General features: G+C 45.0%; 1 protein-coding gene across 2 annotated transcripts in view; it reads right to left on the bottom strand.

Moving 5' to 3' along the window:
* Positions 1-16307, bottom strand: part of LOC139645463 (spectrin alpha chain, non-erythrocytic 1-like) — a 36088-nt gene that overhangs the window by 13545 nt on the left and 6236 nt on the right. The window contains exons 2-24 of one of the 2 annotated variants that reach the window (XM_071521180.1): positions 10844-11083; positions 10562-10687; positions 9718-9858; positions 8688-8968; positions 8450-8594; positions 8175-8329; positions 7386-7521; positions 7082-7183; positions 6824-6961; positions 6509-6619; positions 6332-6409; positions 6001-6156; positions 5641-5845; positions 4946-5127; positions 4601-4844; positions 4289-4411; positions 3869-4086; positions 3648-3740; positions 3385-3519; positions 3128-3276; positions 2825-2881; positions 979-1177; positions 587-691 (exon numbers count right to left, since the gene is read on the bottom strand). In XM_071521180.1, coding sequence (XP_071377281.1) covers positions 587-691; positions 979-1177; positions 2825-2881; positions 3128-3276; positions 3385-3519; positions 3648-3740; positions 3869-4086; positions 4289-4411; positions 4601-4844; positions 4946-5127; positions 5641-5845; positions 6001-6156; positions 6332-6409; positions 6509-6619; positions 6824-6961; positions 7082-7183; positions 7386-7521; positions 8175-8329; positions 8450-8594; positions 8688-8968; positions 9718-9858; positions 10562-10687; positions 10844-11080 — 3516 coding nt within the window. In that variant the 5' untranslated portion in view covers positions 11081-11083. Of the gene's footprint in view, positions 1-586; positions 692-978; positions 1178-2824; positions 2882-3127; positions 3277-3384; positions 3520-3647; positions 3741-3868; positions 4087-4288; positions 4412-4600; positions 4845-4945; positions 5128-5640; positions 5846-6000; positions 6157-6331; positions 6410-6508; positions 6620-6823; positions 6962-7081; positions 7184-7385; positions 7522-8174; positions 8330-8449; positions 8595-8687; positions 8969-9717; positions 9859-10561; positions 10688-10843; positions 11087-16307 lie in introns of those variants that run through there. The other variant, XM_071521181.1, reaches the window with a different exon arrangement.

Here is a 16307-nt window from a genome sequence, read left to right on the forward strand (position 1 = left end):
TGGCTGGCTTACAAGGGAAAAAGTGAACAAACCTCAACCCATCTCATTCACTAAACAATTAACAATTTATTGTAACCACAACAATTAAGTTCTTAAGTTTGTCATTTAGTGGATTATTTATTTTGTATATTCCTTTTAAAAAAGCAGAGATTTGTATATTTCTATTTCTAACTTGTTAAAGTCTCCTCCGTCTCACTGGATATATACAGTCAAATATTCTTGAACAACTTGTTATATTTGATAAATGATGTTAGAATGTTTTGTATATTGTAAACCAGGTGGAAACCACACAGTGAGGTAATTGATTAATTTAATTTGGTTAATCTCTGTAGGAGGAGCTCCAACCTTTAAAAACTGGAGATGTTTTGAAGAGGTGTTTTCCCCCTTTTTTCCCTACAATTTTGGCCATTTTATTTTTCCGGAACTGCAAAATTGCTGCACATGGACTCACTGCTGTAAAATAAACACCCAGTGACTACTGAATCTGCTTAAGACTCAACTTGTTCCATCTCTGATTCATACAGTTTTTATAGAAATTATTAGGAGTATCAGATACAGCAGCTGATTCACTTGAGGTGGACTTTACCTGGGCCTGAACCATGGGGGCCTCCTCAGCCATGAGGCCTTCTGACTCCAGCTCGGACGCCACCTTGTTGATGTCCCTCAGACGAGACTCGTTGGCCTTCAGGTCCTGGTGGGTGCAGAGGAAGAACATCATACAGTTTCTATGAGATACTACTTTGAAAAAATGACACATCCAGTCAAACTCAACAATGCAAAAGAGTAGACACAGTACAGTGTCAGACCTAAAATAAAGTGTTTTTGGTGTGTTTTTAGTGTTTTTTGTTGGACAGAAGCACAGACCAAACTGAGCTACATTCTCTCCAACTAGTTCCGATTTTCCTGGAATAACTTGCGGACATCTCAGACCCATCTAGATGTTGATAATGTAAATCTAAAACAGAAGTGGCATTTTACCTTCTGGAAGTCGTCGAACTTCTTCTGCAGAACCTCGACCTGCTCCAGGTCAGAGCCCATCTCTTCGTTGGTGAGGGCGCCCTCCTTCTCGTTGATCCACTGCTGAAGCTCGTTGGCCTCGCGGAACAACATGAACTTCTTGCAGCTCTTCTCCAGCATGTCTTTGCGTTTCTCACCGAGCTCCAGCAGAGTGCCGTACCTTGTAAAGGAGACAGAGGGCCTCTTTAATATTAACATGTGAGATGATTACACTGACCAGCAGCGCTGTGTGTTGGGAGAGCTTATGCACAGCACATATGTCATGAAATGGACACCCCTCTAGTGTCATCAGTTTGAGCTTTATGAATTGGAAATGTAAAGAAATTAATAATAATATCCAATGAGAATTATGTTAAATGATTTGAATGGATGCCAAGAACCAGCCAATGCCAAGAAGTTGCCATCACAGAATCTACTTAAATCACTTAATGTGTATTTCATAGGGTATTATCCTTCTTATACCATGGCCTATTTCCACAGATTAAAAATGACGGTTCATTTATTTTTCAGAGAATCTGGAATAATTAATGAGTGAATGAATGAATGAATGAATGAATAAATGAATTTTTTGCCAACAGTAGCTCAATTTCTCTGCTGATTCTGAAAGGCACATAATCACTCCTGTCCCATTGAGATTCTTTTGCAACAGAAACACTACTTCACTACCTCAGCTAACAGGAAAAACCTGAGTAGCAACATGGCAGTGGAGAGTTTTCTAGGTCCAAAACCGCTGTGAGCCAGCTAGCAAACATTATTGTAGCGAGCCTTATTGTCACGTACATTAGCAGTTTTTGGCAATCAGTGAATCTGGTCTAAAGGTGTGTTTAATGTAGCTAGCCAACCCTTTCAATGCCCCCGAAACAAGAAATGTTTTCCAAGACAGATCCTAGGTTATGCCTACTGCCATTATTGCATGTTCAACTTGAAAGACAAGATGCATGATTGCTCATGTAATGTGGAGAGGAGTAACTGTGTATCAAGTTCAGAGACATTTTTTTTCATTTTTATCGTTGTTACTGATTCCACTGCTTTGTCGCCATCATGTGGAGTTTTACAGTAGAGGCAGGCAAAGATCAAATATTGTCATTAACAGATGAATAGTGATAATTATTTAACAAAAAACTAAATATCAGTGTTATCAGCGATAATATGATAAACATTCAATTCAATTAAAATTAATTCACTGTTCCATTAAATTGATTCTAACAGATAAGCAGGATGGACCAGGTGAGTCCAGCTTTAAGCTAGTTTTCACTTGTTTTAATAGTGATGAAACGTTGAGTCAGAGTTGCCTATGCTTACACTGGACTTATTGGACAAATCAAGTATTTTCCCAGGCCATGGTATAACTCAGTGGTTTTCAATCATGCTGAATCAAACTTGCAGACTCTTGGGCCTCCAGGGACCATGATTGAAAACCACTGGTATAACCTTTTAAATGAAAAAATGAATCAAAGCCCAACATTGGAGGATTTGTTTGTGACATGGGATGTCATGGTTGTGTACGACAGCGCATTTTAAGCCTGATGATATACACAAAATTTCACAGACACAGAAACATTCATCGGAGCATAACATCCACGGTCAAGCCTGGGATGAAAAGGAGCGTGGAAAGGCAGATAACTTCTATCCCTCTGCCGAATAGAAGATGAGGGTGATGTGGAGACAAAAGTCACAGAACGTAACAGAGGGGCTTTTGGGGTGGGAAAGGGGCGGGGGGAAAAAAAACATCTTGGCTGATGATGTGGAGCGGTATCACGAGCACAACAACACGCAGAGGGGGGGGCGGGCGCTGGTTCCTACTCACAGCTCTTCCACCTGCTTCATGCGCACAGAGACGCTGCAGGCCTCCTTGGTGACGAGCCTGCGCAGTGGGTTACGCAAGGTTAAGTTGTTAAATAGAGAGAAAAGACAGAAAGAAAGAGGGGAGGGGGTAAGGTCATTAGCGTTCGAAACAGAGCAGAAGATCAGATTAGATGGAAGTAAAGAAGAAGGGTTAAAAAAAAGCGGAAAAAGACTGAAGGGGTTATCGGTCGACTGATACGCCCCCGGGGAGGGAAGTGTACTAGAAGACGAGAAGTTAGTGGAAGCGACTGGCGGGTTTTCTTACTGGTTGTCGATTTGGTCTTGGCGCAGACCGATGCTGCCTTGCTCGTCCAGGAGGTTCTCCCTGGAGGAGGACTGGGTGGGGTCCAGCTTCTTCACGTAGGCGGCGGGGACGAAGCCCTGGCGATCGTTGACCTCCACCTTCCACCAGTCCTGCAGCAGGGAGGAGGAGGAATCATATGAAATCGAGTTCCGGGTGCGTTGGGATAGTCAACCCTCCAGGCCGATCCTAGAATAAGGTGAGTGGTTTTAGCTCTGTACCTTGTTGGTGCTGTTGAGCAGGGTGAGGATGTCGCCCTTCTTCATGGTGACTTCGCGGGGGCTCTTCTCCTGGTAGTCGTACAAGGCCAAGACCAGTTCCTTTCCGGTCTCGTCATCGGTGGGAGCCACTTGTTGCTGTTGGGTTAGACAAACAATTTGTGTCACGGACTGAACTTCACTCTAAGCGTACAGGAATGAAAACTTCCAACAATCCCTCCCCTGTCCCTCCAGAGCTAAAGGGTGAAGTAGGGTTTTGGTTTTACCCTGCAGGACTGGGCCTGTTCCTTCAGGGACTGGATGCTGCTGCCATAGGCGCTCAGGTCAGACATGAGGGCCTCGTGCTTCTTCAGCAGAGCCTGTGGAAGAGAAGGAGTTGAATACCTCTGTATTTGTCACGCAATAAGGGATTTAAACAAAGGATTAAAGGGAGAAATTTGAACGTGAAGCATGGCCAAAGAGTCCCACTTCCATTCCCCTCATGTACCTCGGCAGAGTCCTCGTCTTTGCCGTAGTCCGGGCTCCCCACGATGGGCTCCTTCTCCCTCATCCAGGACTCGGCTTCGTTAGCGTCAGCGAAGTACTGCTGGGCCTGCAGAGAGTCCTCCAGGTCCTGTCTCCTCTGGGAGGCCTTGGCCTTCAGGGTGTCCCAGCGTCCGTTGAGCTCGCCCAGCTTGGCCTTCACGTCCTCCCCGGCAAAGTGGCCTGGGAACCGCAAATGAATGTGTGGCGCTTAGTGTGTGGAGACACTATTTTGCTTGTTTTTAAGGTCAACAGATAATTCCCACCTCTTATTTCATTTACTGACAGCATCTCATGTAAGATTTCAGATCAATCATATGAGATAATCGTGAATGAAATGATTTGGGATTTCAGGCCAGACAGTGCTTAGTATTTAAGGGATTACCTTCATCAACCATGGCCTCTCCTTTCTGGGTGACAGCCTTAATGCGAGGCTCATGACCGGAGATCTCAGCCTGCAGGGCCTGGTGCTTCTTCAGGAGGTTCTGGACACCAATCAGGTCTTTGCCTGAGGAAGAGACCAAGATTAACACTTTCAGAGCTTCATCAAAAGTCATCTTTGCTTTCTGACTGACAGGTCAGTTGAAATTTAAGCCAAGCATACTCAGCATAATCACTATACACTGCAGGACACGCTCTTCCATTTTTAAGCATTGTATAATATAGCGGCCCGGACACTGATTAAGCCGAGTTCTACCTCTGTTAGTAGAGGCAGCGATGGGCTCTTTCTCGCGGATCCAGGTCTCCTCGTCCTCCACGTCTCTGAAGAGCTGCTGGAGCCGAAGGGAGTCGGACAGCTTCTGCTTGCGGGCGGCCATGGGATCGCGCAGAGCCTCGTAACGCACCACCAGAGCCTCCTGTTTCTTGCGGATGTTGTCGGCATCGAAATGTCCGGCCTCCTGGAACTGGCGTGCCTGGATTGTTATGCCGTCAATTCGGTCCTGAGGGGAAAGTTTCACAGAAGAAGAAGATTATGAATTTGCTATTCCACTGTTGTGTGGAGGAAAACAATTAGGTGGGTGTCTGTGGGTAAGCTAGGTACCTGGTGAGCGGCCACGTCAGCCTCCAGCAGGGCGTGTTTCTTCTGCAGGTTCTGGACACTGGTCAGGTCTTTGCCATAGTCGTCCGAAGCCAAGTGGCCCTCCACCTCGTACAGCCACAGCTCGATGTCCTCCACGTTCCTGTTGAACTGCTGCTGCTGGTTGGCCTCACGGAGCTTGATGCCTGGGGGACAGATTTGGAAAACATGTTCACAATCAAAGGGTTTCTGTCTTTCAGTCTAAGCCTACACCATCACAGCCAAAACTGTGAATATAATGTAGAGGGGCCTATTGTTATTTACATCAACAATTTTTTTTTTCTTTTTTTAATCCAATACTATCCATTTGCTTGAAGTGTACTTCTTCTCTTTCCAACTAGCCAATACTATCACGTAAATTCCGTGTTTTCATTCTCTTTATTTTCAACCCCAACCTTTATTCTAATCTGACACACTTTTGCTTCCATACTTGATTTGATTTGATTTGACAAACTATCTCGCAAATTTGTTTAGTCATCGCACACTTTGCATTTTAAGTAATTTTGATTCATGACAAATTTTAACAGCTTTTTCTGTAAATAAGCCTCTCTACATTGTATGGGACTGCGCCTCATACCACTTCAGTTTCAAAAAGTGGGCACCGCTTGTGCTATGCCGATATATTCATTAATCTTATGAAAAAGATTTCCTGACAGTACCTTTGAGCTCAGTGGCCTCTAGCAGCTTCTTCCACTGGGAGCTGACTTCCTCCATGCGGCCAGCCACCTCATCTGAGGCGTAATGCTTTCCATCCAGCAGCTCCTGGCCGGACTTCTGCAGGGCGTCGATGCGGCTCTGGTTAGCAGACAGTTCCGCTTCGAAGGCTTGGTGCTTCTGCACCTTGCCCTGCAGGTTGGAGGGGTCCTGTGGTAGAGAGAGAGAGGAGGCACAGAGGGTGGGCAATGGGACAGATATAAACAACAAGCACAATGTGAAGATGTTGAAAGACTATCAGTGTTTGTAAATTCTGCCTTTCTAGCTTTCTTCTCGTTTGAATTCTTGTTAAGGCAGGGACCTACCTTGTAGGCCTCATCAGTGGCAGTCTTCATCTTCTCGTTGATCCAGCTCTTGAGCTCATCAGAGTCCCTGAAGAACTGCTGCAGGTGGAAGGAGTCCTCCAGGGCGGCACGGCGAGACTGAGCGCGGTCATGCAGGGCGTTGCGACGGTTGAGCAGCTATAGGGATTCAAAAGAAAACAGAACATATTACATTTTAAGTTTACATTCAAAGAAATGACAAATGATGCTGGCTGCCTTAAGCATCAATGCTCACATACTCAATATTTGGGGTAGTCAAATGTTTGAGGTAGTAAAGTTTATGGAAGTGCAGGGAGTTGACAGTGGTACTTACAGCATCTCTGCGGGTAGCCACGTCTTCTTTGGCATAGTGGTTGTTCTGGATTAGTTTGGTAGCGAACTCATCCAGGGCCTAGAGAGATCAAAGGTCGTCGAAACATTAAAGGTTACATTCTATTTCAAGACAGTGCAGTAATCAGGAGGAGGAGGAGAAATGACTGGAATAACTTACAGTGATCTTCTCTTCCTGAGCGCTGAGCGACTTCTCAAAGTCCTCGTGTTTCTTCAGCAAGGCCTCTACACTGTCCAGGGAGTCACCGAGGTCCTCGTTCAGAAGGAAAGCCTATACACACGAACATACAATCAGTCAACATGAAAAACTGGTAAATCACACCTACTAGTCAGTAAGCATCAGGGCAATTTATTCCATGTGGCATATCAGAGCTGTGTACAGTCTGTAAAATGATATGCCATTTCCTTTATTTGTTCAGGTGTATGCAGGACATGTGAAGAGGTGTTAAGTGTGTGTGTTGGTAAGTGAGGTTACCTCTTGTTTGCTCATCCAGTTGTCCACTTGTTCAGTGTCCCTGTAGAAGAGCTGCAAGTCCATGCACTGCTCATACTGCTGCCTGCGAACCTCCCACAGCTCCAGCAGAGACTCCTTCTCCTCTGACAGGATGCCCAGCTACACAACACAACACAACACAACACAACACAGCAGGTTAAAACTGAATCCACTCATGGTGGAGAAAGAAAATCAGCAATATTATAGATAATATATATATAAGTGTTCTGGCAGTCCTACCTTCTCCTTGACCTCCTCAGAGGCATAGTGGCTTGTATTGAGCAAGGCCTGGCCGGCTTCATCAGTGGCTCTGAAGCTGTCCTCGTGGGCATCAATCTCTCCCTGGTCAACACAGGATAAACACACTTACTAAAACATCGCCTGATCAACTTGAAAATGTTTTCTCCAATTTCAACTCCTGTTCATCATCAACACAAATCAACATGTGAGATAAATCTTGCGTTTCATTTTGTATTTGGCTTTTAAAGGCTGATATTCAAGGACGCAGGCTAAAAGCCGAGTGACGGGGGGAAGTGAGCTGTACCTTGTGCTCCTGGTGGCGGTCCAGCAGAGCCTCAGCTCCAGCCACGTCGTTGGCCAGCTCGTCAGCATTGATCAGGGCCTTCATCTCCGTCACCCAGCTGGTCAGGTCCCTAAAGTCGGCGGTGAAACGCTGCAGCCTAGAAGTGGACCGGAAAGACTGTCAGAAGAGGGCAGGAGCAAGCGGCTACTGGTAATACATGTGAACATATATGACTGAAAGGCACCGTTCAACCATATTTAAGACCTTTTAAGGCCTTGAATTTAGACAACTGGATTTACAATATTTTATATTACTTTTGAAGGAGTTGGAGACACCCTGAAGGCTACCTTAAATTTTATAAACTGTCACAAATTACACTAGTTACATTGTAGTAATGTGTGTATGCCGATCTGAGCACTGATTGAACTTATTATTCTGTATATACAACAAACAGGCCACAGGATAAACTGGATTTGCAACCACAGGATCATAATAGTGAGTGCAAAACAACTGCACATAAATATTTTGTTCAAGGATTTTTAGCCACACAATCACAAGATGGGGCATAAATTTACTGTATTGCAGCATGAATTTTTGCGCACTGATCTTGTGCTTTCAAGCCTTTATTCAAATAAAGGCTTGAAAGTTGGCAGCCATACAGATCGCGTGCCTCGCCCCCACCCGCCTCATAGCATGATGATGACTACTTTCTGAATTGCACATCTGATTTATGGTCCAAGCGACACTGAAAACACCCAGCGGACGGTGTATTTACAGCTCATCATCAAGCAGTGTTGTCTGGTGGCGTACCGGTAGGAGTCGTTCAGGCGGGTGTGGCGCTCAGCGGCCAGAGTGCGGATCTGCTCCCAGTTGGTGATGAGCTCGTCCTTCTTCAGGTGGATCTGGGAGGCGTTCTGGGGATGTGTCTGCTGCAGGCGCTCCGCGTCGCCGCCGAGGGTGTTCACCTGATTGGAGGAGGAGGAAGAAGAGAGAGGGGGAGAGACAAAAGGAAGTCAGCATCTTTTAACTTGATGATTGTTTTGTACTGTACATGCTTGGTAACTGTAAAGCATCAGGTGTCCTGCCTTGTCTTCCAGAGCAGCCAGGTCTCTCTCCAGGCCCTCGTGTTTGCGCAGCAGGGCCTGTACGCTGGCCAGGTCACGGCCAAAGTCGTCAGAGGCCATCAGCTGCTCCTTCTCCTTGATCCAGCTGATGGTCTCATCCACGTCCCTGTTGTTGGAATCAAACGCAATTACTTATAGGCCCCTCAAGTACATCACTCAACCCATTTCCATGTACACAGGCTGTCCACATGCCAGTTACCTGTTGAAGCGCTGCACCTCAGCAGCTCCAAACAGCTTGCCCTGTCTCTGCTGGGCCAGGCCCTTGAGGCGCTGCCAGGCGGTGTTGACCTCGTCCTGCTTGCGGACTATCAGCTCGAGCTCGGGGTGGGCTTCCTGGGTCAGTTTGGCGGCGAGCTGATTGACCTCGTTGACTCGCTCCTCGTGGGCCGCCAGGTCGGTCTGGAACTCCTCGAACTTCTTCTGGAGTAGCTCCACGTGCTCCAGGTCCTGACCCAGTTCCTCTGAGGTGGCCATGGCCTCCTAAATATGGAGGTGGAGGAACGCCAATGTTGAGGCCAATCCCAAAGGCTTTGGGTCACAAGTACTTTCATGCAAATATTTATGCAATGCTACCTTTTAAGATTAGTAATACGCTGAACTTAAATTTCACTTGCAATTGGTCATTTAAAGGGGTACCATGACATTTTAGGTTTTAGTCTTTACTAGCCACTTGTCAATGGCGGGCATAAGTTTCTTTTTTTTTTTAAACATCTCTTTATTGAATTTTCAAAAGGTTCTGGTATACATAATACAAGATCATCATATAATACACAAAATATAAAACTGCCCTCCCCTTTCCAAACCCCCTGATCTCTCCTACTCATCCTCCCAATCCACCCCACCACCCAGTCCTACCCCCAGTCCCATCCCAGTGGGCTACAACTGTCCACTACTGACTAAAAAAAATAATAATAACAATGGCAATAATAAAGGGAATTGCGGGCATAAGTTTCTATCAGTATTAATTGAAATCATTAGCATTATTTGCATGCCTCATTCAAACTAATGGCAACCACTAGCCACTGGCCAGCTTGTTACTGCAGCTCTCAGTGCCATTTAGTTTCAATGTGGAAAGCTAACTGCTAGCAAAAATATCCATTTATCCCTCTGAAATATAGTTAAATCTTAATTTGTTCATTCTAATAGTAGCGACTTATTTTATCTAAACTTTACACACAATTTACTGATTTTTGTTTGCTTGTGGTATATCCTGCCAATGTGGTTCTGACCTTGTCACTGATCCAGTCAAGGGCATCTTCACACTCGCGCAGGTACTGCACCAGTTTCTGGGCCTGCAGCAGACGCATGCCCTTCTCCTTGGTCCTCTGCAGGAGGAGGTCCCACAGGCGATGCAGCTCCTCCAGACGAGTCTGCTCCACAAAAGGAGGGAAAGATAAGGTTGGGGGGGGGGGGGCAGGGAGTTGAGCAAACATGAGTAAGAAAAAGTAAGAGGAAAGAGGAGAGGAAGGGCAAAGGAATAAAGCAATATTTTCTCTCTTCAACACATTGCATGCGATAAAAAAATCTCTTTTCAGTCAACTTCCTTACAACGAAACTGTAAGAAAGGAACAGCTAATTGAGAAGAGCTATATCTGAAAGGCTTTCCACAGCACTCAAGAGTCAAGATTTGTCCACAGCAGCCAAGCACCTACTTGAAGATACTCAGCCGAATTGACACTTTTAACTATGGGTCTCTGTTGTGTCCGGTAAGGCGTGTAGGACTGAATCAGACGGAAGGGGGTTAACCGGGGGCAGCATATTCAGATAAACCCAGGTAAGCTCTGTGTGTGTGTGTGTGTGTGTGTGTGTGTGTGTGTGTGAGTTCCTATTTGCCTGTGAGATATTGTAGGCTTCTAAATGATGAAATCTAATTATGAATTCTGTGTTGTGTCTTGCCCTTGGTCCCTTTCAGCCATGACGCTGGGTGGCCATTTAACCCATCAGTAGTAGTTATACAGTAAAGGGATTGTTTGAATGCTTTGCAAACCATCCCACGATGGGTGTTCAGGATGTTATTGTACACCGATTGTACAAAATACAGTGACCGTGTCTGCATCAGTGTGGGAGTCTTACTCGGATGGTCTCGGAGGCAAAGTGGCCCTCGCTGATCATGAGGTTTCCGGTATCGTCCAGTTTGATGATGGCCCCAGCATTGGCCTGAACTTCAGCTTCAAAGGCCTGATGTTTCTGTAGCTTGCCCTGTGGGAAGGAAAGGCAGAAGGGAGGCCTTACAAATCATAAAATGTCTGCTGTAGCCGGTATATATGACTAGTCAAGTGTCACACAGGGTTAAACTTTGCACTAAGGCAGATTTACACCGTGAACTATGAAAACATGGAGCCGAGGCGGTCAAACCTGCAGATTTGAGGGGTCCTTGTAGTTCTCGTCGGAGGCGATCTGCAGCTTCTCCTGGATCCACTTCTCCAGCTCTTCGGCATCGCGACGGAAGAACTGAAACCGGTACGAGTCCTCCAGCTTCTGCCGCCGCACCAGCGACAGGTCCTTGAAGCGCCGATAGCGGTCCAGCACCTGCTGCCGGCGCTCCTGGATGTCGTCGGCTGTCTCCAGCACTTTAACCCCAGTGGTGTCCATTTTCTGGGGAGCAAACGAGAGAAAAGCTTCATCAAAACCTTTGGAATGGCAGCTTTGTGCATAACAGCACCTGAAATGAATCTAAAAAACACACGTTTACTTGGACGACTTAATGTCAAGCTGCCCAAATATTGACAATTTTATGAGAATAAACTAAATAAAAGGAAAATTCAGACAAGCCATCTTGTCTAGAGACTATATCAGATGGCTCCTGCTGTATGTGTTTGAATAGGCTTGTCTAATGAATGCATTTCTTTCACTAAGTCCCAATAGAGATTGCTATGGCAACGTAGGCATCGCTCACAGAGGTTATATTCAGCAATCTTCCCATCTTCTTATTTACAACTATGAAGCGCAATTGTTCTCAGATACCAGACTATTCACAGATACTATCCAACGGCAGATGAGCTCACATATGCTACTCTTCAAACTCTTGACATTTCTATTTTCCCTGATAAGATCACTTCCAATTTTACCAGGCCTTCTTCACACCTCAAAGCACAGCAATGTTGGAGTCAAAAGAAAGGAAGGAAGAAAGGAGAGAAAGTTTTAGGGGGATTATGTACAGACTAGAGCACATGTGGCTCCAGAGCCAGGCCCCTTAACTACTACACCAGCTCCTAGCACAGAAACTGGGCATGGAACTATGAGGCAGGATATAAAAGGGACAAGGCTGGTTGTCCAAACAACAATCCCCCATCCTGCCTCAAGCCGAGTGGCCATGGGGCTAGCAGCTGAAACACTAAAATGCCAAACGGGGTGGGGGCGGAAATTCCACATGCATCTGAACAGTCACCAGGCTTCACACAACAATGGGATCGCTGCAGTCAGCTTCTCTGTCCGCCATGCCTCTTATCCCATGACCACCGTAGCCCCAAACTGTGGGAATGGCCAGCTAGCAACCCCGTTGAAGCGGTACTAAACATGACTTCGTACTGGCATCCAGATTGGCTTAGCTTCTGGGAACCGGGCAATGAACAAAGCATGGGCAGCACAGTCTGAATAGCAGCTAGTAAAGACAGAAGAAATGACACAACAGCATGGCAGAGGAGAAGAGCCCCAAACAGTAAGTCAAGTCACTGGAAGGCATTATGATTTACTGATCAATATCTCCACACACTGCCATTCATGTTAGGGGGGGGAGAACCACTAATCTTGGCCAAGCAGTTGTCATGATGTGTGAATAAATATCAACTGAAACTGAAATTCAAATCAATGCAAATAATTAAAAGATATAGTGACTTTTACCATATGGTTGTTAGGTGGCTTGCACCAATGAGGAATTTAGAGCACATGATCACCATATTACACACTGTAAACAAGAATTTGTTTCCCCTACGTTTGCCAGACTGTGCACATCAGCAGAGACAGACAGAAAGAGAGAGATTGATCTGCCTGACCCAGCCAAGGTCAGCCAAACCCCAGACTAAACAGCACAGTCAGCCTGTCAGCCTAACAGTTAATGCCCAAAAGGAGTGCGGGATGGGAGGTGGTGGGGGGGGGCTGTCAGATGAACGTGGCTTTTTGTTGCCGTGACAGACAGTGAGACAAAGAGGGATGGATGGATGTGAGACAGTAGAATGGTCCATCTCTAGGCTTAATGGGAGGATTAGTGGAGTCAGCAGTGCAGCGGCGGCGTCCCATTCAGCACAGCCAGAGGAGGGAGATGCTTTGGTCCCCAGAGGCACCATTAGCTTTTTCCAGACAAGCAGGCCACACCCTTTTACACCAGTATGCTATCCAATGGGATAGGAGGTTTAGTGCGACCCCAAAAAACGGAGTCCAACGTGTATCAGTTGAAATCTCAAAGCAGATCCAGAAAAAAAACATTATAGTAGTATTGCTGTGTATAAGCTGATTACCGGCATCAGCACACCGCCTGACAAAAGTGATAGGCCAGAACGAAAGCTAGCATCCCCCTCCCCCAACCTATTCCCCAACTCTTGCCCCAGATCACCGAGGGCTTACATCATCTCAGGGATTTAAGCGACCTCAGCCCCGTTCTGGACAGTAATGTCAGCCTAAGTGGGACAGACTGACTGACACTTCCTCTGACCAATACAAGGCCTGACATTAAAACCAACTGTAACGACACAACAGCTATTTTTCTATCGGCAACCCCGATTACAAACTTTCAGAGGACACCAAGAACGATGATAGTCTTCAGCAGCTGTATATATTTTCTCATTTTTTTTATAATGAGTGACATTAGCTGTAAAATTGCATTTACTTAAAAGCAATCAAATATCAAATCCCAAGTCCATTAAACTTCTCCCTCTCTGTTACAGTAGAATTATGATAAATCTCACATCTTGCCCTTTGAAAAGACAAAAAGTACCAGTTGGGCTGCAATTAAACAGTAGATGTGTGCTGTTGAGTTACTGCAGTGACACAGCACATTTTACAACCACGTGAGATTCTATCAACTCACTGTTAAAACAGCAGTGTCTTTAAGGTGGAATAGTTTTACCCTATAAGCTCAAATGTAAAAAGGGAAGCAATTAGAATGGACTGTATTCATTGACTTGAATATATCTAAAAAAGAAAAGTCCTAATTTGCCTCATAGTAGATAGAGTGCGTAGGCCCATTTGACGCGCCTAAATACAGTACATCTGCAACTGCTGATAGCACTTCTTCCCAATTTGCATCAGAAGATAACAACTCTCTCTTCATCTTACTGCTGCCTCCGTCGGGGGTTTTTTTTCTACTCTCTCCAACAAGCACCCACACATACTGATATTAGCCAGCAGTACCGGAAGCTTCCGATCCAAGGATTGCTGTGTTCGTGTAACCCTTGCTCCCTTTCTTCCAGGCTCATTCAGTTCTAATGTTGGGAGGGAATTTTGAATAGATGCCAGCTGCCAATGATTCTGAAAGTCACCGGTCTTTCAAAGTCCGGCTTTTACAGCCAGAGAAACGGCAAATTACAAATTCTCGACAGGACACTGCGGATGCCCTTCTCTGTATGTGAATGAGCGAAAACTAAATTATCTGTAAACTATTGGTTATTTCGAATTTTGTGATTGGCCAACAGCAGAAACTGTCTGGTATGTTACTAGGTCTTCTAAAATTTTTACTCTGGCCCTCATTCACGCATGACATCAAAGTGAAAAAGTTCAACGACTCCTGATTGCTTTACAATTTCTTTTGGAAGAATAAATGTCATAAAATGTTACAAAATGGCAACATGCCTGGATCAGTCCACATAAGTATGCAATTGCAAACTAAATGAAAGAAGTACAAAATAGAAACAGGTGCACTTCTTTCAAAAGGCTACTTTGTAGGACTTCAATGATCAGAGTTCGAGTTGAAAGAAAGCAGCACACCAATATAATGATAGAAAAGAACATAACAAACAAAGTATTTTTTTGTTATATTCTTTTCTAAATGAAAGAAGTTTCATACAAAATTCCTCATCAGTGTTATTCTTGTAATGGCGTTTACATTTACCTTACAAATACATTTGTAAGGTAAATGTAAACTGCAGCTTCTGTCCCATGAAGTAAGAACCGACAGAACAGATATTTTGTAAATGTATTTACACTGTTCTGAATGAATGGGAACGTGTTTTTGATAGAATCAGGTAGTGTGTGATCCCTCTTCTTCATGTGTGATGCCCTTCTTTGTCCCCGTTGTCTGACCAGCTTTCTGAACTGCCCTAGCTTAAGAATGCAGAAGAGCGCAACTCGCACAGTGCAACGATTTTTCACGATGAGGTAAGTTCTTTCTGGGTTTTGTAGAGGGATAAGAGTATTCCTTGAGCTGATTTGACAACCAAGGCTGCGCTGTGAATTGGCCATCCATCTTTTCCCACTCTCTGCTCAGAATCAGGCTTTTCTCAGAGAGCCATGCCACAGATAGGGTATTTATAGAGGCTCTGTGTGCCTCTCATGCTGCCTCTAAGTGTTCAGAGAAAACCTGCTCTGCCAAGAGATAAAACACACAAGTGTGTGGGCGGACGTATGGAGGACAATGGGTATTGATGCAGTCCATTAAAGTCATTGCCCACACACTACGCAAATGACCTGGATAATTCATTTGAGAGCTTCTACCTAGGTCTGTGATGGCTTACTGGTATCAACAAATCGATGTTCGTGCTACAGCTATAGCTAGACAACTAAATGCTATCCTGGTCCAGAACACTCTCTAAGGTTTATGAGTTTGGCTACTTTGACTAGGGACATTTTGAGGAGGTTGGAGTAGATACATCTGGACGAAAGGATAGATCATCTGACTCCTTGATAGACCTATCTGTTGAGGATGTCAGTTTCTACAACCAGGCTAACAGGACAGAAGTTAGACTATAACTTCAAAATGAAGTGCATTACCCAAGGTGGGAATCGGGAGGTTAAATTCCAAGTTAAGACTGAACTGTAGTCTGAAAGTCACTCCTGCTGATTGCAGAGGGCTAAACCTCACATCAGTCTTATAAATGATGAATGCAACCATCCAATAAATGGAAGCTAGTTAGCTAAGTAAGTAAACCAATCTTGGGTGTAGTTGTAACGATGAAGCGAGGCTACACCCGGACATCAGGCTCTTTCCCGGGGAGCTCTGCATCTTTCCAGTAGATGAATATATTGCATCGGCCTATTCTGGACGCCTTGTCAGAGGTCCATAGAGAATTGGATGAAGTAATTCACATACCGACTCCCAGTTACTATGGTGAACCATCTGTTATGGAGAGGGGTCACGGTGACGCCATACTGGGAGGATAGAAGCTAAAGGAATTTACAGGAAATGGGAGAGTCCCACGGGACAAGGCGAGCCTATTCAAGAGCAACAATGCCTCTTTCCCCCTTCCTTGTATTGAACTTTGCACGCCCCGCAGCTTGACTGTCATTACCTTTGGCTTTACAACATGGCCAGAAGCATATTTCATGAGGAAAGACTTCATTTAAGCAGTCACACCCACTGAGGAATTTTCATACAATATATCTAAATTAATGAGAAACTACTACGATACTTGCCCATTAAAAGCACAAGTTTAAATTTGTAGTAATTCGAATTACTCTGCAATCTTGCGTACAAGTTGTGATAATAAGCCCTAGTCGACACCCTGTGTCACATGACCAGTGATGTAAAAAGCTTCACACCAAACTGCAAACATGAGCCCACTGATTGAGCCTATTTTTCAGAACATGCCTGAATTATAGGTTAAGCCAGAAATTTTCAAAGTGTGAGACATAAGGAGACAAAACACTGCTACTGGTATTGCAATGAGTC

Source organism: Centroberyx affinis, unplaced genomic scaffold (genome assembly GCF_046629955.1).
Source record: "Centroberyx affinis isolate AG114_WGS23_722 - 3 ecotype Tasmania unplaced genomic scaffold, CSIRO-AGI_Caff_v1 ptg000866l_1, whole genome shotgun sequence".
NCBI classification, from domain to species: Eukaryota; Metazoa; Chordata; class Actinopteri; order Beryciformes; family Berycidae; genus Centroberyx; species Centroberyx affinis.